Source organism: Amborella trichopoda, chromosome 2, assembly GCF_054954075.1.
Source record: "Amborella trichopoda isolate Santa Cruz 75 chromosome 2, AtrichopodaSantaCruz75HAP2 v2.0, whole genome shotgun sequence".
Classification (NCBI taxonomy): domain Eukaryota; kingdom Viridiplantae; phylum Streptophyta; class Magnoliopsida; order Amborellales; family Amborellaceae; genus Amborella; species Amborella trichopoda.
The window spans coordinates 9749780-9773677 of record NC_142337.1 but is presented as its reverse complement, the minus strand read 5'-3'; the positions used below and the strand labels follow the sequence as shown (position 1 = coordinate 9773677).

Here is a 23898-nt window from a genome sequence, read left to right as displayed (position 1 = left end):
ACCTGAGCCTTATAGAATCTACATCTCTTTTGCCGAACTTCGAACAAAGAAATGATAAAACCAAACTTTTATTAAACAACCGAGGGAGGGGGATAGGAGTGGCACTAGGTCGCATCAATTTGTTGATTTGACACCACACAAGTCCAAATCTGAACTTGTTTATTGTAGCCACCAGGTCGGGTCCGAGTCTTAGTCTATTGTGGATCTTATCGAGCCGGGGTCGCGTTTTGATTGATCCTACCAAGTATGACCTGATATTTGTATAGAATATAAAAATATGCTATGTAATATATTTATATTGTAAATATTTATACTAAAATTTATTTTTCTTTTAACTAGAGGTGGACCTAACCCAGTGGGTTGATTCTAGGTCCAATGACTAAACCTGACACGATCCAAGTCAAGTCTGTGCCCAACTACGACCCTATAAAGTCAGGTTCACATGGACCTGACCCGACCCATTAACATCCCGATAGGTTCGCATGGACCTGACCCGACCCATTAACATCCCGATGGGGAATTGCAATAGAGGCTGACAGTGGTGCATGGTATACCATACACCACATGAGCATCCCATGCTTATTCCATTGGTGAATATCATGGTATACATGGGGCATTATACACCATGCCCCATAGATCACCCAATGCCATTCCGCTGATGAATGGCATCGTACAACCGTACAACTGCAGTGGGACAGCCCAACGGGAGGACTCTCCGTCTCCATGGTCCGTTGTCGTGGACGGAGTACAGATGTAACCAGGTGTAACATTTACCATACACGACAGGGCTATTATATGCTATCCTCAAGAAGGGAATATTCGCGTCTCTTTTGCGTGTCACGATATTCTCGTCATTTCAATAAAAGTTAGGGCTTAAGATCACTCTCCAAAATGGCATTTAATTTTCCCTCATTTTCTCTTGAGTCGCGGGACTTTTCGCCGTCTCTCTGCAATTCTAAAGCCCTTTCTTCCTCTTTCTCCTGCTGTCTTTGCTGTACTTCTCTCTACTAAACGCTAACCCTAACCCTAACCCTAACTCTGACCAAGTACTTCGCATTGTCAGCTCTTGAAACCTCACAAGAAACTGCTCTTCTGGCGGCCTCAACAATGGCAGGATCCGCCATTTCTGCCCAAAATTCTCTTTCTTTCACTTCCTCTGAAACAGCGCTTCAGACTCTTGGAATCTCAAAGGTATATTGCTGTTTCTCTCTGCAATGTCATATGGATTCATATTTTCAAGGCAATTATTTTTCCGCCCATGGAAACTAATTTTGAGTGATTGTATTGGAGCCTCATAGGCTATTATATATATATATATATATATATATATATATATATATATATATATTCTTCTTTTTTTTTTCTGCTTTATTTATTTTTAGATATTTAGTTTATTTAAGGCCTTTCAATGTTCCTTGAACTTTGTATGATAGGAACAGGGCTGTAACTTGTTTCTCTTCAACGTTTATTCTATGGTTATTTTCTGTTTCTTTTTTAGTTTTATGGATTTTTTTTGTTGCTAATTATCTCTTGAATGGTACAGTTGTTCAAAACATGCCGTAGTTCCTTAATTTTTCGTGTGCTGTTCATGATTATGAGTTTGTTTGAATGTGGTTGTATGCAATAACTGATTGTCCTTTGCCTGATTCTCTGTGACAGGTGCCCTGTTCTGATGGTAACCATGGCTTGAGAATTTTTGGATCAATTGTTAAGCAGGGGTACACATTGCGGTTAAGTATTCTATCACTCTTCAAAGTGTGGTAGTTGTTTGGTCCCTGATGATTTGCTAATTAATTCGCACTTGGTATTATATATTTCGCTTCAATTGACTTGCTTGTCTTCATTTTGTGATTGGTGTTTATCTTATACAAAAAATTTGAATCATTTGGCTCTGATTTTTTTTAGAATTATTATATCGATTTACTTTGTCCATACTTACTCTTTTAGAGTTGTGCAGAGCACAGGGTGCTAGAAATGTACAGCACATTAAGTCCACAGCTACTGAGGCTCCTCCCACAATTCACAGTAAGGAAAATGCTATTCTAGTTCTGTAAATCTTGGATGGATGTGCAAGTGTTTCTCTTTTCCCTGTCTAATCTATTTAGAGCATTCAATTTGTGCTCTTGTCTTGAGCTTTAGTTTTTGTTTTTGCTAGGATCGTCAACTGGTCCGAGAACTAAAATTGGGATCAATGGTATGCGTTATTATTTCCTGAAATTTTGAATAGCCCATTTACTTTTACGTGTTTATCATATTCCCTTAATTTTTAATTTGAAAGCTGAAAGTTGTCTCATGAGATTGTTGATATGTGCTAGTGCTAGTATCCTCAGAAATAAATGTCTTTTTAGAGTGAGTTGGGTTTAAACGTTCAATGATTTGCTAATGCAAAAAGAGTCTCTGTAGACTAGTATAGAGTTTACTTAAATTACTATATCTGGCAAGTCTGTGTTTATGATTAGTAAGACTATCAATGTTAATTTTGAAGTTGTAGCATTCGTGGAAATCTTGATTGTGTTTGATTTGAATTGCTTTAGTTTTCCAGTTTGATAAAATGCTAGGTAACAAGTTGGAGCACACTCTATATTGGTAGACTCCACTTTATTGGGTGCTTGCATTCTAGGTATTACATGAATTACGATTCAAACAAGACCAAGGCAAGAATGACTACATTGTTGATGCGGCCTTGCTTTTTTGTGCTGATCTTGAATGGATTTGTTAAAAATTGGTAAGAAGTGGGTAGCTGCGACCTATAGTGTGGGCTGGCTAGAGTCAGTCTAAACTGTGTTTTCTAACACGAGTTTGTCTGTTTCTATGTACCGGCTGTTCTAAAATCCACTTGGCCAATTTTATTTTATTTTTTAAGCATTCTATTGCATATTTTAGATACAAAATTTGGCTGGTATATCTCGTTCCTGCTTTCTCTTTGGACCCTATGTATTATATTTGGTTTCCTCCTCTGCCCTTTTCTCCTTCTTCTGCATTCAACTGTTGTTTTTTTCATTCGAATATTCTTCTGCCATCATGTCCATATCCTTGCATATGTACCCTTCATTCAGCAACACTAGAGAATGCAACAACACTAGAGAATGCAAGGTGTTACCCAACCTCACTCCCTTTCTTTCTCTCTCCTTTCGCCCTAGATTAGAGATTTTTGTCTGCTTAATATCCATAACATTTCCACCTTTCGCTGATGTCTGACCTCTTAAAGCCACAATCACCGCTTTCCTTGGATGCACACCCTTCAGTTCTTTGTAGAGACCTGTCATTGTACCATACCATTAGTCTTGGCCATTTTTTATTTTTACCAGAGAAATTTTGGCACTTTGCAATTTGCGGAACAGTTCCCTCCACACATGACAGATCTTTGGTTCAATTCTATGTAGTTGATCCGGTGTATATGTACTATGCATATATGAAAGCACAAGTTTATGTATGTATACCTTATTCCTATAGATATACATGTAAATACTTGTGCTGTTGTGCATAAATTTGTATGCAGGCACAAACATGCTGGTATCATATTGTGCTGACATTGATGCTGGTATTGGATACTTCTAGGATACTTGTAAGTATAAAATGACATAACTATAATTAATATGTAATCTGTACACCATAGTCTTGTGCATTATTATATGATATACATGTATCAAATGTGTTGGATGTATATATTTATATATACCAAAAAATAAATGTTACTTATAGATATCTTAGATATGATATTTGTTTCAGTACGCATCCATCAATAAAGAAAAAAATAAAGAAAAAAGAAAAGATATTCGTATATATATTCATGTCCTGGATTTTGAGAAATTCAAGTTGTATCCCCTACTACCAATTTGCACCCTTATCAGTACCCCTATATGGGCATCATATAACATATATATGCGCATGCATTTATATGCCAAGATATGTTTGTATGGATATGTTTATGTTGCATGCATGTTTTTATGCATATGATTTACATATGTATGCATGAAACCGTACTCATGCTGTAGAAGATGGTTTTTAAAAGCCTAATGTCCTGTGCTTGAGTCTTAGGCTTCTCATAGAACCCCATGCAAACTAGCTTTGAGGATAACAGTGATTTATGTTCTTTCATGTAAGGAATGCTTCAATCTAATGATAAAGAAAAGAGGAATACCTCGATCTTCCTAAAGTCAGAGTACCCACATTTTAGGATTTGAGGTCTACTTATTACAAAAAATTGCCTGCTCTTTTCGAGAAAAGCTCTATTAAATATTTATAGAACCCTTGTTCTTACTGCCACTAAGAAATATTTGTAGTCTGCTAGGGGTCTGTAAAAGGCCGGGATCGAGATCCCAAAAGGTAGGGATCAAGCTCCCCAAAAGGTTGGGATCGAGATCCCTACATGGATAGGGATCTTGATCCCTAACATATAAATTGCACTGACAACAATCCCAATCATAGGGATCTGCTAGTCTTTCACGATCCCCCGCTCCTAATCCCTATCCTGCTTCTGATTCATGAGCTACAAAAGAGTGAATTTCATCCCAAAATGAGGTTTTGGCACATGCAGCTCCAGTTTATTCTGATACGGCATTTATCAACAAGTCATGTGGTTGCTAACCATGCCTATACTCATTTATTGCAGTTTACTTTTTTTTTTTTTTTTTTTGAATTTGTCTGTTAGAAAGAGATTGTATTCTAATGCTATCTCCTTCAATGAGCTGGAGACATTTGCATTGTATAAACCGTACAATATGAAGTCTATGTACTCGGTTTACAGGTTTTGGTCGAATTGGAAGGCTGGTCTTACGTGTGGCTACCAAGAGGGATGATGTTGAGGTTGTGGCCGTCAATGATCCTTTCATTGATGCAAAGTACATGGTGAGTAGTTTTTCTTCTCTTTGCATTACATTCACAAGCATTGCTTTGTTTACCATTCTGCATAGAAAGATCAAAAGATGAATCTTTAGGTAGACATCGTGATCTTTGTAACTTATGAGTGAGCAAGATCTTAGCTAACTGAATTCTCATCCAAATGCTGAGCCAACTCATGAACACCACCAGTCGGATTAGGTACAATGTTTTTTCTCTTTTGCAGTTGTGAAATCTGGGGCCATTTGTACTATGAAATACCTCTGTGGTTGATGTTCTCCTGTGTAAGTGTACTTCCATGGAAGTTTTCCATGAAAGAGTGTGTTCAGCAGCTTCAGCTAGCTTTCAAATCTTTAAATGACATTCCTTCAATGGAAAATTTTATGTAAATTACTACATATACCCAATCAATGGCTTGATTTGCGAGATTTAAATCCTGCTTCATGGGTTTTTCTCCTTGGAGATAGTGAAATTTCTGTCTATTTATCATGAGATATTATGTACATCCTTCTGTGCATTTTCCTTGAGATTTGCAGAGGACTGTATTCTGCTGGATTTCAAAATTTAAGCAGGTTACTTTGGTGGAAAGTTGTATATTTGACACTTCGCTTACCAGGAGGGTATCTACATTATCGATAGAGGTGTCATGCAGATAGAGTTGGTCTATGAGCTTGTTTATCTAGTTTATTGCTTATCAATGTTGTCTTACTGCCTGCTTTGGATAGTTAGTGGTTGGAGTTCTATGCTCATTTTCCTATTACCTATGTGCTCTGTGGCATAGAATGGTTAGGGCTGGTATACTTGTTTATTTCCATGGTTGTTTTGACAGGATTTGGATTTCCTCTAGAATCTTTCTGTTCCTTTCTTCATGTTTTCTGAAAGATGTAATATCATTTAATGTTTGATTATGATTCCATGATTAGGTTTCTATTCTTGCAAAGCATGGGCAATTCTTACAGGATTGTCATCCACAACTAGAATATGCCAGTACACTCCTTTGGGTGTGTGAATAATGTCAATATCGATAAATTTATCTTGATGTACCATGTAGCATAGTTGGAAGAATTCATTGCCATGTCTAACCAGCCTTCTTAGGTGTAACTTACATGTTTATACCTGCTCTACATTTAGAGCCTGCAAGGCGGCTCTCTTTAGATATACTTTTCTTAGGTGGAGGCCTGGAGGCTGGAAGTACATCTGTTGATCAAGTGGTTTTGTATTGATGGACATACGATAGTGTACCCATGATGACATTACAATTGGGGCAATTGGTGGAAACATAGGACGGTCCCTTCCCAAGGAAGTTTCCCCAAGTATAGATCTTCGGCATTTACGTTGACAGTTTACTATATTGCCATTTATTTCACATTTGATGGTGTAGAACACTTCTAATACATCCTAGAATACCATATTTTGTCTTAATGCTTGTCATGAGAATATCTATGATCTTTCCAGTACCTTTGGCACATCATCAAAAAATTCGGCTGGCAGCCAGGCGTGGGAACCTAGATGCAACTTGGACAAGGGAAGGAAAATGATTATGAATTTGCCATTTCATTTGTCGCATGCTAAATTATGCTCAAGAGTTGCAATATTGTTCCAAACGGATTGGAGCGCTTAGTTTTAGTTTGGGTGTGTAGTTGACTTTGGCATAACATAAAAGGATCCACATACTTCAATGCAAGCTATGGATTATTGGCTGGTTTTTAGAGATGTACAATATTATATTTAATTTGTTTGTTTTTTTTTTTTATCAGCAAGATACTGACTTTACTACTATGCTGTTTGAAGTATTCTAATAACATTGAGAAGAGTATACTTCTTGCCCTTTGGTCATGCCAATCGCTAAAATATGGCAGAAAATATGATGAATGCACTTGCTTCTTTTTGAGGAGAAATGTATAATCACATCACGTAGGTTTCTTCTTTTAAGCACATAAATTTATGGCAACCTTTGTATTATTTTTGTCCTCCTAACAAACTTTACACACTCTTTCCCTTCGTATTCAAACTATATTTGATGCAGCAAACCACCAATTCATATCCACTTTGAGATTTTGCCTTGAAGTTAGTTTATTTAGTTTCCTTGATGTAGCTATAAGTTTTGATATAGCCGTATTCTTTTTATGCAGGCCTACATGTTTAAGTATGATTCAACTCATGGCGTTTTTAAGGGAACAATCAAAGTTGTGGATGACTCTACATTGGAAATCAATGGGAAAAGGATCACAGTTACATGCAAAAGGTAAAGTTGGTTAGATTTTTTGTCTTTGTTGTAAACATAATTTTTTTAGAGCCGTCCGTCTTGATTTCAGATATGATATTTGATTTTGAACCGCAAGCTGTATTCTTCTTATTTATTTTTTTGCATTTTGGATGGGCAAGTTGGGATTCAAACACGGATCATTAATGCAGCTTTCCTTATATGGCCCTTACCTCTAACGGGAAAGGCCAAACTCCTACAAGAGCATGATTGTTGTCTCGACTTTAGGGACCTCAGTATATGCTAGAATATTTGGTTGAGGCTACAAATGGAAGTTTTTGAGTTTTGCAATTACGGTTGCCGTCATGTATTTGGTCTTTTGGATGATGGTTTTAGGGAGGTAAAGGATAACTGCACTGATGTTGGTATAAGGAAGAGTAAGCCTATAATATTTATTTATTTTTGTTATTTTTAGATATGGGCAAGCTTTCTATGCTTCACCCTACAACATAAAACTCATATACTTCCCCTTATCCAACCCTCCATTCTGAATAGAGGGCTAAGATTGCCCAATCACATGTCACATCTCTATACTATTTTATTTTTAATTTTTTTTCCATAAACTATTTTGACACCAAATTTTGGACGTCCATTCCTCTATTAAACTCGCACTAGCGAAAAATATATAAAAAATATTTCCAATAAAATAAAATGACCCAAATACCCCTGAAAGATTCAAGGGGTATTTTGGTCATTATATTTTATCAAAAATTTATTTTAATAGTTTTTATAGGTGCGCCCCAATAAGAAGATGACACATACAAAATTTCATATTCATAAAATTTTATAAAAAAAACTAAAAATAAAATACTTTGAGACGTTGGATCTAAGATCAAATGGTAAGTGGCTCTTTTGATCAAAATTAGACGGCTGGATGGTAGGGGAAGCATAGATCTTCTATGCTGTAGGGGAAGTATAGAAACCTTTCCCTTTAGATATATATATAATATTATAGAGGACAATGCAAAACACCATATATTTTTTCCTTCTTTTTCATGGATTATATTGCCCATTTATAGGTTCAGGATGGTCATGATGCTCATGTAGTTGTCTTTCAGTTATTGTTGAATTTGTTTTTTCTGGCTTTTGTATGTCAAGTGAATTTAAGGTATTTGAAAATTGTTTTACCCAGCAATTGATATGGGAAATTAATACGATTTTGCAGGGATCCAAAAGAGATTCCCTGGGGTGATTTTGGAGCAGAATATGTTGTTGAAGCCTCTGGGGTTTTCACCACATTGGAGAAGGCTTCCGCTCATCTTAAGGTTTTTTGTCATTCCATGCTCCCAAAATACTATATTTTTAAGTTTTTTTTTTTGGATTGCTGTTGTATTAAATTCGTTAAAATAGAAAAGTGTTCCTTTTTCTTCTTTTATATTTATTTCCTCTTTATGAGCTCTCATTATCCATTGATTCTCCTGCTGCCATAGGGTGGGGCCAAAAAGGTGGTGATATCTGCACCATCCGCCGATGCACCTATGTTTGTGCTGGGAGTAAATGAAAGAAATTACAAGCCAAGCATGGACATTGTATCAAATGCGAGCTGTACTACCAATTGTCTAGCTCCTCTTGCTAAGGTCTGGATTTTCTGCCTAGACTCGCTTATTGTATTGGCTTTTTCTTTTTTATGATTTGCTAATCATGTCATGCTGGTTAGTTTGGTGGTTTTCAGTAATTAACTTGTAAGGAAAAAATCAGGATAATTTTTCCATCATATTACAGTCATGCTTTGTTTGTGTGCTTTATGCATGCTTTGAGTTTCTTTTGGCTTCTTAACATGGACAACTCACTTCTTCCCCTACAATATCTCGCAGGTTGTGCATGAGGAGTTTCGTATCGTCGAAGGTCTAATGACTACTGTGCATGCAACCACAGGTCTCTATCTCTCTCTCTCTCTCATACACACACACACACACATACACACACACACACACAAAAAACCCACTCCATTCATGGACCGTTTGGACAAATAATTTGGTTTCTCATGCTCAGCAACCCAGAAGACTGTGGATGGTCCGTCAATGAAGGACTGGCGTGGAGGTCGGGGTGCTGGCCAGAACATCATTCCAAGCACCACAGGAGCTGCAAAGGTGCATTCTGCACTTTATATTTGAACATAACATATCATGCCCAATTGACCATCACTTTGCCACTTAGACGTGAGTGATCTTGCCTTGTTCTCTCACTTGCTTGATCTTTTAGGCTGTAGGAAAGGTTCTTCCTGAATTAAATGGAAAGCTCACTGGAATGTCATTCCGGGTCCCAACAGCAAATGTCTCGGTTGTGGACTTGACATGTCGCCTTGAGAAACCCGCTTCTTATGAGGATGTCAAAACAGCCATTAGGTATGCTTTCAACTCTTTACCAGTACTAATATCTCATGACAAAAAACAGAGAATAATTACTATCTTTTTGAGTTCAATGCTTTAAGAATTGGAAATGCAAAAACTCATTTGTTGAAGTGGGTATCCAGGATTGCATCAGAGGGGCCAATGAGAGGCATCCTGGGATACACAGATGAGGATGTTGTCTCCAGTGACTTTATCGGTGATACAAGGTAGATAATTTGGTTCTAAATCTATTATTTGGGTGCACAGCTACAATTATCTCTATATTCTATTTTTTATTTTGAAGATTTGATTAAATATAGCTATGTTTCTGAAAAATAAGATGTTTCCCTTGATAGCATATGATTTCCCTTCATTTTTCCTTCTAGTATAATTTCATGTTTTTGGAAAGATAACTTGATCCTTAAATGTAATTATTGGTTCAAAGTAAAAAAAAGGAACATAAAAAGTAAGGTTCAGTAATTTCTTTCTACATTTTTTCCAATTTCTCAAGAACTGAGTAGAAAAGACAAATAAATATCGTGTTTTTAAAGTCGGAATCGACTTACAGACACCTGCATGGCCCAAATTGAGACAGCTTTGCGAGTTTGGCTGATTCAGCAAAAAAAGGACAAAAAATATTTTATATAAAAAATTTCAAAAAAAAGAAAAATATGATATTAGGAAATGATAGAAGTATCATGTATTAATGATGAAAAAATTGAAAATTATAGATGCCAAGAAGTTTTATGGGACAGCTGTAAGACCAGCCATGCTTTATGGGACAAAATGTTGGGTGGTCAAGAAATAGCATATCAATGAGATAAATGTAGCTGAGATGAGCATGTTGAGATAAATTGAGTGACAAAACAAAAAAAGATAGAACTCAGAATGAATACTTACGGGAGAACTTAGGGGTGGCTTCAATGGGTGATAAGACGAGGATAGATTTAGGTGGGCTGGCCATGTGCAGCATAGACCTAATATAGCACCGGTCAGGAGTAACAATTTTGTTCAAATGGAAGGCTCTAAAAAGGCAAGGGGAGGCTCAAAAGGGCATGGATGGAAGTAGTGAAAGAGGTATGGTGACTTATGGTCTGATTGAGGGTATGACTTTTGATAGAACAATATGGGGGAACATGATTCGATAAGGCTCCGATGATGATGATAGATAGATACCAAGGGTCTTATGTGGCATGGTGCTAGAGTCTAGACATTCATTCAACAGTCGCGTTTAACAATAATGAGTTTCATATGGAACATTCAAGTTTAAACATGGCAAATATATCAGTTAAATCACCCAATCAAAAGCTAATACAAGTGATGGAGAGGCTCAAATTCATCCCAACTATCTCCATAACCGTTTACGAATGACTTTGCTGGTTGGCTAACTTGGGTAGTCCTTTGTAACTCAAAGTCCCTAAGGCTATTCCAAAACCCGTTCTCATCTCAACCTCGTGCTCCCTCCCAGGGGCCTTTATTTTGACCATCATTTGTATCAATTATTTCATGATTCATTGTTGTCATCATTTCCTTTGTCTACCCCTTGCCCTTACCCTTGTGCCGGGGCTCGAAAGCTTGGCTTAGTCCAACTAAGAACTGGTCGGTTCAGGTCTAGGGCCTTGTTTCCTCTGAGGTGGGAGCCTTTAGAATTGGTCAGGAGTTCTTTCCGTGCCCTGGGAGTTTTGCAGCCCTGAGATTTTCTTCAATGTTGGGGGATTATTTCATTTTCCTTTGCCTATACTTCCATGGTTTTTGGTCAAATAAATTATGCTTAAATGTAGGTAAGTTCACTTGAGAAGTCTCAGTCTATGAAAAGAGGAATCTATCTTTATAAAAATATAATTACCTTACTTCCTAATGTTTTGGTTCTTATTTTTTCTTAAAAATATATTTAACTTTTTTCTCTGACTTCTTGAAAGTTACATTGAAAATTCGAGATTATTTTTTTAAAAAGGGAAATTATCAAATCATACTCGAGAGATCAGCTATTTAACACGTCTCCCTCCAATAAAGTTTTTACAATTTTCAAAAATTTGTGACCCATGATGGTGTGTCGTCCAATGAGTTATTCGGAATTTGATAATATGCTGTTTGAATTAGATAAAAGAATTTGAATGACATGTCAAAACGTTCGGGTCTTACATATGTTTTGATAAATTTCTCCAAAACAAATATTTGTCACTTACGCATTGTTGTCTTCTTTTCATTTGCAGGTCGAGCATCTTCGATGCAAAGGCTGGCATTGGCTTAAGTACTTCGTTCATGAAGCTCGTTTCATGGTACGACAATGAATGGGGCTACAGGTATGCATTCTCTACTCTCGGCCATTCTTATTTCCATGTCTCCTACCGAAAAGGCTTACTCGTAATGTGCTAACAGCCACTTCATAATGAGAGGTATCTCCACTCAAGCTTCGGCTTAGTAGTATCTCCACTCAAGCTTTGGCTTAGTGCTGGAGATGTTGGTTTGGGTGACAGAGTTCATTGGTTCGAATCTTTGAACTTTGCCACAAAGCTCATACTGGCCGACCTATTATCATTTGATTACTTTAATTGTCTCTTAGGCATTGGCTTAGCGGTAGACATGTTGGATATGGTTTGTTTGGGGGGAGGGGTCCCTAAGTTTTGTACATAAAAGCTCAAGCAAGTTGACCTAGCTTCCTTATATGAGAAATTTAGAGAAAAAATTCATTACTTCGATATTTAAAATTAGTTCATAGTATTTTCACTTTTTGGCAATATTTTTTGTTCCCAAAGTTACCCCCAGCATAGACATCCATTGTCTAAAAGGTGTGGTTTGTATAGAGCCGAGGCTCTAAACAATCGAAGTAAAGTGTACCTTCAAATAATGTCGAGAAATGTAGTTTCAATACTGGAAATCTTTGTGATAGCCTTAAAATATATTTTCATCTTTAATTATAAAATTTAAAACTTCAAAAATAGTGTAGATCGAGCAGACTTATGAAAACTTAAAAATCTTGAAAATTGATGGTCCAAAAATGCGTTACAATATGCACTATTTCCAAACTTGAAATCCATTTTTTTCTCATATCCATGCATCTTGATTGCGAGATGATCTATTTGAGGATATTTGAGCATCAAAACAACCTCTTCTAATGAAAGTTTTGAGATGGGCTCTAATGTGATTATTCAGGGCCTTGGCTCTATATAAACTTTTTCCTTGTCTAAATGTGGTTTTTTTTTTTTTTTTAAAGTGAAAGAATCGGATATCCAATGGCTAAGCCTGTCTTTCACTCAAGGAAAAAGGAAGCAAAAGCCGGTTTGGAAATCCAATGTATGAACACGGCTACTTGGCTTTGTGTGTGTATGTGAAAGGATTAGAGAAATGTGTGAGGGTGACAGCTATCTGAACCCACTCATCCACTCATATTTATTTCTAAGTGTGGGTGGGTCGGGAAATCTATTATCTGGTTTGCTCATAAAAGTTGACTAATGGCTGGGATGGAATGTTGAATTTCGAGACCCTGCTATTTACTTTTTTTATTTTTGAATGAAAAGGCAGGGATATCCTAACTGGCCTGATTACAACACTCTAATTCTAACATTCGATGTCTGAATTAGTCTTTCACTCGAAAAAAAAAAAAAAAAGAAAAAAAAAGAAAAGAAATCCAGGTTTAAAGATTGGATATCAGAAACAATCTAAAAAATATGAAATTTTGAAAAGTCACTTATTCTTTTAGGACAAATTACAAAAAAACCCAAAAGAGACTTTCTAGACAATCTACCCCCAACAAAGTCTTCTTAAACAACTTTTACCCCAAATTGAGCTTTTCTAGCAAATACCCTCGAGTCAAAAAAGTTTTTTTATTTACGAAAATGCTCATAGTGCTAAACCTCATGCCCAAAGTGTCGTACCGCCTGTATTTTGTGTAGGACTGTGTTCTTTCAAGAAGCCCAAAGTGCCGGACCGCTTTTATTTTGTGCCGGATTGAATGCCCAAAGAGTTAAATTGTCCTTATTTTGTGCTGGACCGCATACTTTCTAGAAGCAAAGTGTTGGACCGCCCTCATTTTATATTGGACTGCATGTTTTCTAGAGAGTATTTTGGTCTTTTTTTTGCTTTTTTTGTCTTGGGAGTGTATTTGTTAAGAAAAATTAAATTTGGGGTAAAAGTGAGAAAAAGGTTTGGTTGGGTTTAAGTTGCATAAGAAGTTATTTGTAATTTTCCCAATTTTTTATTCCAATGGAGATAGGCCCTCCATTTGATGGTGCAAGCTAAATGATGAAACATTGCATGTTCTGGATTCTGAGCTATAACATGTGTTTTGCTAATGAATCTCTTGTTTCCGGGTTTCAAATCTGGAACTATCGAAGCATTTGTTGATATGGCCCCGACCAATTTACTAAAATACCCCTTTTGAGGATTAAAAATTTAATCAATTACATTTCTACTCTTGTACAAAATTCTTGAGGAGGTAGTTTAAGTTGAACAGTCTATATTCATAAATTCTTTGACCAACATTATAATGATTTAATCCTAGAGATTCCGTGGCTTAGGATTTGCCCTTCTTTAAATACTCTGAGAGTAAACATGCAAATGCAGAATAGTAATGATGCTTTTTTCTCGCAGCAACCGGGTGGTTGATCTGATTGAGCACATGTCATTGGTGGTTACCGCTGCACACAATTGAGAGGCGGAGATTTGCGGGTTTTTTGTTTGTTCTCTCTTCCCCATCGTGTGAGAGGGCCCTTGTGTGTGCAATCGTTGATGGGGATGTGCTGAAGAATAAGAAACGACGGAGAGAGTGAAGGTGAGAGTTGTGTTTAATCATTTACAATCTTGGACTCATAATATTTTTTATATTATATTGGACTATTTAATTAGCAGTTTGGAGATCCTACTCCAATCAATGCTTGTATGTGTCCCTGCTTGCTTTGGATTCATGGGCATTGAGTACATATGCCTTGGGAATATGAAGGACTTAGTACACCCTTGCAGCAGCTGAACCGCAGCCTCCTTTTTTGTGGAGAGATGCAGCCTCCTTGGTTGTGGGGTGAGAGAGGCTTTCTGGTGTGGAGAAAGTGAGAGTACTCGTGTTGGATAGATGATAATTAGGAGTCTATTGCTCTTGCTTTGTATAGAAAAGAGGGTGCGCCCATATTGCATATACATCGTCGTCAAAGCTTTTTCTTAACTAATTGGGTCGGCCCTGTAACTCATGGTAGGTAAATCAGTTTCATTCTGTCTCTAATATGAATTTAGTATTGGACGAATTAGGTACATAACCGATTCTCTCTCTAACATGAATTTGGAATTGGACGAATTAGGTACATAACCGATACACTACGGACCAACGGTAACAATAGAGCAATTCGCAATATTTCTCAGAGCTTCGAGCTTTTCTGGTATTCGCCAAGCATGGGAAACATTGGGGAAAATCGAAAATATGGTATGAGGGGAAAAACCCAAAACGAAATCAAATAACTCACTCAAGCTTAGGCTTTCTAAAGATGCTCTGATCAAAAGAAAAACGAGGCACAAAGTGTCCAAGAACTCAATGTTTCTCTGGTTATTGCATTTCATAGGTTGATACTTATAAAGCCTCACTTTTCTTTATTCAGATATCGACAACTCATGCTACCTCCCTTTATTCACAATAATATGGAAAAAGTGTCAAAAATAGGTATACTTAAAAGCCGTGTTTGATAATTGAAAGGTAAATATTTCTTAGAATTGGAAGTTTTGTTTGTTGGGAAGAAAGATCTTTGAAAAAAGTTTTGGGTGTCCTTGATTTGAAGAAGTTATAGGTAGTTGTGTTTGACAACTTGTTGGATCATAGAGTTATATTTATTTAAATATTTTTTGTTAAATATGGTTTAAATATTAAATATAAAATAGTTTATAATATATAATGTATTGTAAATATCTATTGTATAAATAAAATATATTATATATTACATATTCTATAATAAAATGTATTATATTACAATATAATATTTATTAAAAGATAATATATAATATAATATAATATAATACATCATATTATATATATATATATATATATGTTTGCAAAATTGAATCAGAACGGTTAACCGGACATGGGTCTGGAAGTGATTTAACTAGCCTAACCGGTAAATCGGCCGATTCAACCGCTTTAATCGGGCAAGTCTTGAACGATAAAAAAGAGTGTTAAAAAAAAAAAAAGGTACAAAAAAATTCTACTACAATATGAAAAACATATAAAGAATGTGATTAAAAAAAGATACACTCAAATGAAGTTGAAAATTAATGAAAAAATGGATTTTAACGAGTCGATTTGAGTTTAGGGGTATTTTTAATTTTTTTTGAAAAAGATAGGAAATATAAATTTTTTATCAATTATGTAATTAATAGCATATTGGTTAGTGTGTCGAGTAATAAAGGACTTCATTGAAAAAGGGATTCTTGTTCGACTCTTCTAGTGGGAAAATAAATATTTTTGAACCAAACGACATGATTTTAAGAACTAATTCTGAAAAAGAAAACAACGATGATTCAAGTTCGACTCTTCTAATGGGCAATAAATATTAGCTGATAGTCAATGGTAACCAATAACTATTCTAATATATTTGATATGAATCGGAAGTATTAATCTATTTAACGTTTAAAATACTAGTTAATCACCAAAACTGGCCAAAATTAGAACAGGCCGTCTGCCCGTTCCGGTTTAACCGGTTATATATATATATATATATATATATATATATATATATATATATATATATATATATAAAAGGAGGGAGGTAGCCCTCTTCGAGGGCCAAGTTCCTATTTTAAGTTCCATCATTTTAGATAGAACTTTTTTTTCTCACGCACAGTGAAGAACTTCTGGTGGAACTTCTGTTGGGATCGATTGGTGAAAAATCAACAAGGGTTTATAGCATTTAAAGTTATTGTGCATTCATATCAATATAAACAAGTAATGGAAACTACACAATATCAAAGTAAAAACATGGAATGAAAAATACAGCAATATTCAATCCACAGAGCACAAAAATTTAACGTGGTTCGATCACAAATCGTGACCTACATTCATGAGAGAATGGCGCAAGACTTTACTTACTGATTTGAAAAGATTAGAAAGTGAAATCGAGCTCAAAATATCAATTTTCAACAGCCCTTTCTCACTCTAAACTGAGCCCAAAACAAGGCTTCAAGAATTCCCAAAAAAGGTTTATTTTTAACACTTTCTCTCACTAAAACAGCGCACACAGCTAACCCACAATGAAGTTCAAGGCTTTTGCTCACTTTCTCTCTCTAAAACAGAGTATACCAAGCTTTCAAGAGAAAACCCAAATTGCAGCCCAATCCCTCTATCTTTTTCTCACTCTTTTCACTCTAAGCAAAAGGGTTTTAATCCTTTTAAAAGTGTAAAGTTCCTATAACACCACAACCATTGGATTAGATGCAATCCAATGACCCAAAATAAAAGAGAGAAAAGTCAAATAAAACTCCCACATGTGTGATTTGTTTTCACACATGTAACAATCTCTCACTTGAAGATAAATCACAAAGTCTTTGAATAATCACCAATGCACCATTCTTCATCCACTTGAGGTTACGTCTCCTCCAACCCCAAAAGCCTTCTACACATTATATTCTTTTCAATTGAGACAACCTTTGTCAACATATTAGCAAAGTTCTTCGCAGTATAAATCTTGTCCATCTGCAAATCTCTACGCTCAAGGGCCAACCGAATAAAATGATATCTAACCTCTATATGCTTTGTCTTGGAGTGATAAGCTGCATTCTTAGCCAGAAGAATCGTACTCTGGTTATCACAATACATAACATATTTATCATGTTTCACCCCAAACTGGTCAAGTAACATCTCAACCTAATCATTTCCTTCGCTGCCTCAGTCAATGCCACATACTCAGCTTCTATTGATGACAATGCAACAATATCCTACAACCTTGATATCCAGCTGACTGTAACACCACCAACATTGAAAATGTATCTAGTGGTAGACCTTCTAATTTCACGGCATCCTGTATAATCCGCATCTACATAACCAACAACTTTCAATGATGAATTTTCAAAACACAAGCATACATTTCGTGTCCCCTTTAAATACCAAAGAATCCACTTAATTGCTTGTCAATATTCCCAACTTGGATTAGACATAAATCTGAAAATAACTCTCACTGCATGGGCAATGTCAGGTCTAATACAAACCATTGCATACATCAAACTACCCACTACAGAAGTATATGGAACATTCTTTATCTTATTTCTATCAACCTCATTCATTGGAGAGTCCCTTTTAGACAACTTGAAGCTAATAGCGTAGAAATAGGTTTACAATCAATCATATTTAAGCGCTCAAGAACTTTATAAATACATTCAGATTGACTTAACCAAAGCTTATCTTGCTTTCTGTCTTCATGGAAGTGCATGCCCAAAATTTTTTTGACTAGTCCAAAATCCTTGGTGGCAAAATGCTTGGACATATCAAGCTTTAAACACTTGATTTCATTCAAATTTTTGCTAGCAACAAGTATATCATCAACATAAAGCAACAAAACAGTAAAAGAATTATATGCTGAACCCTTGAAGTACACACAATAATCAAAATCGCATCTAGAATAACCTTCATCTAGTATAAAACTGTCAATTTTCTTATACCATTGCCTAGATGTGTATTTCAAACCATACAATCCCTTTTTCAACTTGCAAACCAAGTTAGGATTGGTTTTGTTATCAAAACCTTCAGGTTAACACATATAAATTTTTTCATCAAGGTCACCATGCAAGAAGGCAATTTTAATATCAAGTTGTTCCAGCTCCAAATTCAAGTTAGCAACCAAAGACAAAACAACTCTAAGAGTGCTATGCTTAACAACATGAGCAAAAATTTCATTAAAATCAACACCTGGTTTTTGTCCATACCTTTCACCACAAGTCTGGCCCTATATCATATAAGACCATTTGCCTCCCACTTAATAGCATATACACACCTATTCTTCAATGCTTTCTTTCCATATGGAAGTTTCACCAACTCCCACATATCATTTTTATGTAAAGCGTCAATCTCCTCCTCTATTGCCTTATGCCACCTTTCAGCATTAGGGCAATAAATAGCCTCTTGAAAATATTCAGGTTCACCACTATCAGTATACAAAGCATAATATAAGGAAGGAGAATACCTTTGTGTGGGCGTGTGGATCTTCTCAATTCTGGCTCAAGTGTAACTAGTAGTCATTCTTCATCTTGAATTAACTCAGTGTCATCCTCTTAACTAGCATCACCTCCATCAAAATTGTCTTGAGCTTGACTCTACTTGCCGAGGTGAAACAATGGGATTTGGTTCTTGTATATCCACAACAAGCCTTTCTTGTTTCTGCTCTTCCTGTTTCTTTCAGCAAACATTACATTCTCATTAAAGCGAATATCTCGATTTCTAATAGTTTTCTTTGCAATAGGATCCCAAATCCTATAACTTCTATCATCACCACCATACCCAAGAAAAACACATCTTCTTGACTTAGCATCCAACTTGGTTCTATTTTCACTGGGCACTTGAACATAAGTTTCACACCCAAATGTTCTCAAGTGTTCATATGACACACTTTTGCCTCTCCATAGAATTTCAGGTATTTCACCATTCAACGGTGCATTAGGAAATCTATTGATCAAATATACAGTTGTATTAGTAGCTTCCGCCCAAAATTGCTTATCAAGACCAGATTGCGATAGCATGCTTCTCACACTTTCAATGATGGTCCTATTCATTTTTTTAATGATACCATTTTGTTGTGGTGTCTTAGGAACAGTCCTTACTCTACGAAGTTTCAAGGTTTTCAAAGCCAAGGTTGAAAACTAGAGTCATCTAACTGCCCGGCTGAAATGAGATTTTTATTCAACTCAAGAACATACCTCACATTTTCTCAATGTGTGCTTCTTTCTATCTGTTTGCTTTATAACAACATTTCCAATGCTCAATATTTTGCAAGCTCGATCATCACTAAGATAAACCTAGCCACCATCCACATCTGTGTAGGATGAAAAATATGACCTTTCTAGGCAAACATGAAATGAAGTATCAAAGTCTAAAACCCAAGTATCTACAATAGACAATGCTATGCATGTAACACTAAAAGTGACCCCATCTTCACCATCTGAAACTGTACTTGGAGCATGACTATCCTTTCCCTTGACCTTTTGCTTATTCTTTAAAGCATAACAATCTTTCCTTGTGTGACTATATTTCTTGCAATACCAGTAAGTAACGTTCTTGCCCTGTGACTTGGACCTACCTCTGCTATGAGATTTACCCCTATTAAATCTATATGGTTGGCCTCTATATTGCGCTCTTCCTCTATCTCCTGCTGTCAATGCTTGATTTAATTCAACAAGTATTTATGTGGATGCCTTTCTAGTCTCCTCATTTAATAATGAAGTTACAACGTCTTTTAAATTAAATGTGTTACCCATTGTATTAGTCATAATGGTAACCAAGGTATCCCAACTAGCAGGCAAATAACTCAGCAAAAGCAAACATAACACTTTTTCATCCAAATTCACTTTCAAAGAGCTCATTTTGTAGAAATTGAATTAAATTCACTCACATGCGACCTAATTGTAACACCTTCTTTCATTTTCAAAAGAAATAATTTTTTCATCGCATGCATTTTATTTGCACTAGAGGGTTGCTCAAAAGATTGCTCTAACGATTGCTAAAGCTCTGCGGATGTTTTACGTTGACAAACATCAAATAAAATTGATGGTGAAATATATGGTCTAATAACTACCAAACATTTTCGATCAAGAACATCCCATTCCCAATCTTCCATTCCAACAGGCATGACCACCTTTCCTCGAAGTGGCCGATCCAATTCTTTTCCAGCAAGATAATCTTCTATCATCATTTTTCATATTGGCCAATTATTTTGATTTAATTTTTTAAATTCCATTGCCCTTTTTCATTTTCAAGAAAAATACAATAAATAACCACAATAGCAAAAAACCCCTTCACAGACACAATGAAGAACAAACCCTAAGCTCTGATACCAGTTGTTGTGATCGATTGGTGAAAAATCAACAAGGGTTTATAACATTCACAGTTATTATGCATTCATATCAATATAAACAAGCAATAAAAACTACACAATATCAAAACAAAAACATAGAATGAAAAATCTAGCCACATTCAATCCACAGAGCACAAAGATTTAACATTGTTCGGGCACAAATCGTGACCTACATCTACGATAGAATGACGCCCGACTCTAGTTATTGATTTGGGACGATTACAAAGTGAAATCGAACTCAAAATATCATTTTTCAGTAGCCCTTTCTTACTCTAAACTGAGCCCATAATAAGGCTCCAAGAACACCCAAAAAAGGGTTCTCTTTAGCACTTTCTCTCACTAAAACATGGCACATAGCCAACCCACAATGGAGTTCAAGCCTATTGCTCACTTTCTCTATCTAAAATAGAGCATACCAAGCTCTCAAGAGAAACCCAAATTGCAGCCCAATCCCTCTATCTTTTTCTCACTCTAAACAAAAAGTTCAAACAACACCGCAACCATTGGATTAGATGCAATCCAATGGCCTAAAATAAAAGAGAGAAAAGTCAAATAAAACTCCAATAACTCAAAATAAAATAGAGAAAGTCAAATAAAACTCCCACATATGTGATTTGTTTTCACACATGTAACAACTTCTTTACTGTATAGGTTTCGTGCATCAAACACGGGAGTTGTGCAGTAATGGAGAAGTTGTTTTTTTTGCTCCCTAACTGGCTATTACCAAACACGACCTAAGGGAAGTAGGCAAGAAGGAAATTGGCAAGATTGCTGAACTGCTCCCTTCCCACCAATTTTATTTTTATTATTATTTAGTTTATATATTTTCGAATTTAGAAATAGTATTAAATTTTGGATCGGCGCTTGATTGTCACCAGTTATATATATGGGTGTGGTTTCTATAATGTTGCAACCTTAAACAATCCAATTAAGGTACACCTCTAAATTTTATCATAACATGTAATTTTGGTGTAAAAAATTCTTAGGATTATCAAAAAATCTATTTTCATATTTAATCATAAAATTTTAGACTCCAAAAATAGTTAAAATCAAGTAGATCTATAAGCATATGAAAGTCTTGAAAATAGACGGTCTAGATAATGAGTTGCAAGATGCACTATTTTTTGGACTCTTTTTGCATATTCATACATCTCGATGTTGAGATGATCAATTAGAGGGTTATTCAATATTAAAACAATATTTTCGATATATTTTTTAGGCTGATCTTTAATTCTACAATTTTTCGAACTAGCTTTAGGTTGAATCCCTACTCGCCCATTCGAGATTCAAGGACAGTTTAAAGCAGCTTCTTTGGGCTAGAATTGAAGAAAATCGTTCTACTATTTTTTTTAAGAAGATAGATGGGGTTGAGGTAGGGCCAATCATCTTGAGCCCCTCCTTCCAACATCGTTTTCGGAAGAGAGGAGTGGTAGCATTGGAGGAGGAATGGAAAGATCTACAAGGCTAACTATGCCCGAAAAAACTGAACCCAACTGCTCAGATTGAATATGGGCCTATCTAATGGTCACGATTGTATTTTGTATTTGAATTTCAATATTTTTTTCAAAAATATAAATCAATTGAAATTTGGAGTGTATACTCTTCTCATCAAGGTACACCTAATAAAAGTATTAAAAAACTATTCACAAAAAACAAGTTAACCAAAATACCCCTGTAATTTTTAGGGTTATTTTGATTTTTAATTTGTTTTGGAGCTTTGTGCCTACATTCTTACAACCATTCATTTTGAAATTTTAGGGACAAGAATGATTGTGACCTCCATGTACAAGAGAGAAATGGTCTCTTGATAGACAGTCCCTTATTATTATTATTTTGGGAAAAACTAAATTAGCATAGATGAGGGAGAGAGAAGTTTTACCTCGGTAGCATCCCACACCTGGTCACCACATTATGATTCCTGCCACTAACACCACCCCACTAACACCTTCAAAAATCTAACTCTTAATCTACTTAAAAAAACAGGCAGGGGCATGTCTTCCCCACTGAATTACCCAAAAAAAAATAAACAAACTCAAATTTCTTACTTTACTTTGACCTCTTTAACGAGTTTAATCTCATCCCATCCTTCCTTCAATTTTTACTTTGTTGATTAATCAAGAAGAAGCATCCCATCATTGACTTCAATTTTTACATTAATAAGTGACCTACCATGGAGAGAGGCGAGAGAAAGCATTCATGTGGAGATTTACTTCAACTTTTACATAACTAAGTGATCTGCAACGGAGAGAGGCAAGAGAAAGCATTCATGTGAAGATTTGGAGGGTCATGGCCTTGGCTCAACTATGGCCGAAGCTAAGAGAAAGTCTTCTGATGAAGAGATGAAGGGAGGAAAGAGAAAGCATATTCCAAAGGATAATGACTTCTTTGCCGGTGAGGATGTAGTGATTGCTATCCTTTCAGCCCTCCTTGTAAAATCCATTGTCAAATTCAGATGCATATGCAAATCATGGAAAGGGCTCTCCTCTTCCTCCTATGCTCGATTTTATTATCTCAAATCTCCTTCCCCAATCATGCCCTTCGTATTGATCACACTAATAAATGGCTTCTTTTGTTTCAGCCCCTCGGACCAGCAGCAATGTTATAAAGTACCCTTGAGGAAGTTGATGATGCATTCGAAACCGGGAAACGAGCTGCAGTGTCACTTGTTTAATTCTTCAACTCGAACCTGGAAGAGGGTCGAGGCTCCACCTCTGAGTGCCGCCAGGCCTAATATATCCGATACAGCGTTTCTTTGCACAGTTACAGCTTGTTACAAAGTGTTTATGACTGATCAATTGGAAACTAGTGTAACTATTTTCCATATGGACAAAGAGGCGTGGGAAGTCGTTGTTTTGCCTCCACAAGTTGTAGAAACTGTTGCACAACCTCCTGAAGAAGCTACAAAATTACTTTCGGCCGTAATAGGAGTCATGTAAGTTGGGATGATTGGGTATGCCTTTTCATGCATTTGAGAAGAGAGTTAGAAATATGGAATTTGAATGAGGAGAAGAAGTGGGAGAAAGTGACCACAAAAACAAGAGTTGGCAATTCAGCATGCAGGCTATATGATGATTGGGATGGATGTGATTCTACATCAACTGTTAGTGTATGGATATCTATATTGATATATATTATTATGGATATATATCAATATGGATATCTATTTGTATGGGTATATATCTTTTAATTAGGTGTCTACGGATTTTTGATTATGATAAGAATGGTTAATAATTATCAATAATTGTTAATATCTTTCCAAAACTGTTATTAGCCATTTATTTATATGGGCCTTGTATATTCTTTATTATTTAATAAAAATGGAGTTTTCTGCAGTATTCTGAGTTTCTAACATGGTATCAGAGCTATAGGCTCCTCAACTTCAGATTTGAGCTCGCACCTCAGATCTAAGGTTGTCGGATCGCGAGCTCAGATC

At 35.9% G+C, this 23898-nt stretch overlaps 1 protein-coding gene across 1 annotated transcript; it reads left to right on the top strand.

Moving 5' to 3' along the window:
* The first annotated feature begins 922 nt into the window (after window positions 1–922).
* On the top strand, window positions 923–14393 carry LOC18443315 (glyceraldehyde-3-phosphate dehydrogenase GAPCP2, chloroplastic). Its single transcript, XM_011628370.3, has 14 exons — window positions 923–1191; window positions 1660–1730; window positions 1958–2025; window positions 2156–2194; window positions 4748–4848; window positions 6972–7084; window positions 8268–8367; window positions 8533–8679; window positions 8917–8977; window positions 9095–9192; window positions 9305–9447; window positions 9576–9659; window positions 11646–11735; window positions 14023–14393. The coding sequence occupies exons 1-14, from the start codon at window positions 1108–1110 to the stop codon at window positions 14081–14083; spliced, it is 1260 nt and encodes a 419-aa protein (XP_011626672.1). The 5' UTR covers window positions 923–1107; the 3' UTR covers window positions 14084–14393.
* Window positions 14394–23898: the final 9505 nt, after the last annotated feature.

What these genes read in the sequence shown, in the direction of transcription:
- LOC18443315 (XM_011628370.3), top strand. Translation starts at nt 1,108, where the DNA reads ATGGCAGGATCCGCCATTTCTGCCCAAAATTCTCTTTCTTTCACTTCC. An exon ending in GATGTCAAAACAGCCATTAG is followed by an intron (nt 9,448 to 9,575) that starts GTATGCTTTCAA and finishes GTGGGTATCCAG; the next exon opens with GATTGCATCAGAGGGGCCAA. An exon ending in GACTTTATCGGTGATACAAG is followed by an intron (nt 9,660 to 11,645) that starts GTAGATAATTTG and finishes TTTCATTTGCAG; the next exon opens with GTCGAGCATCTTCGATGCAA.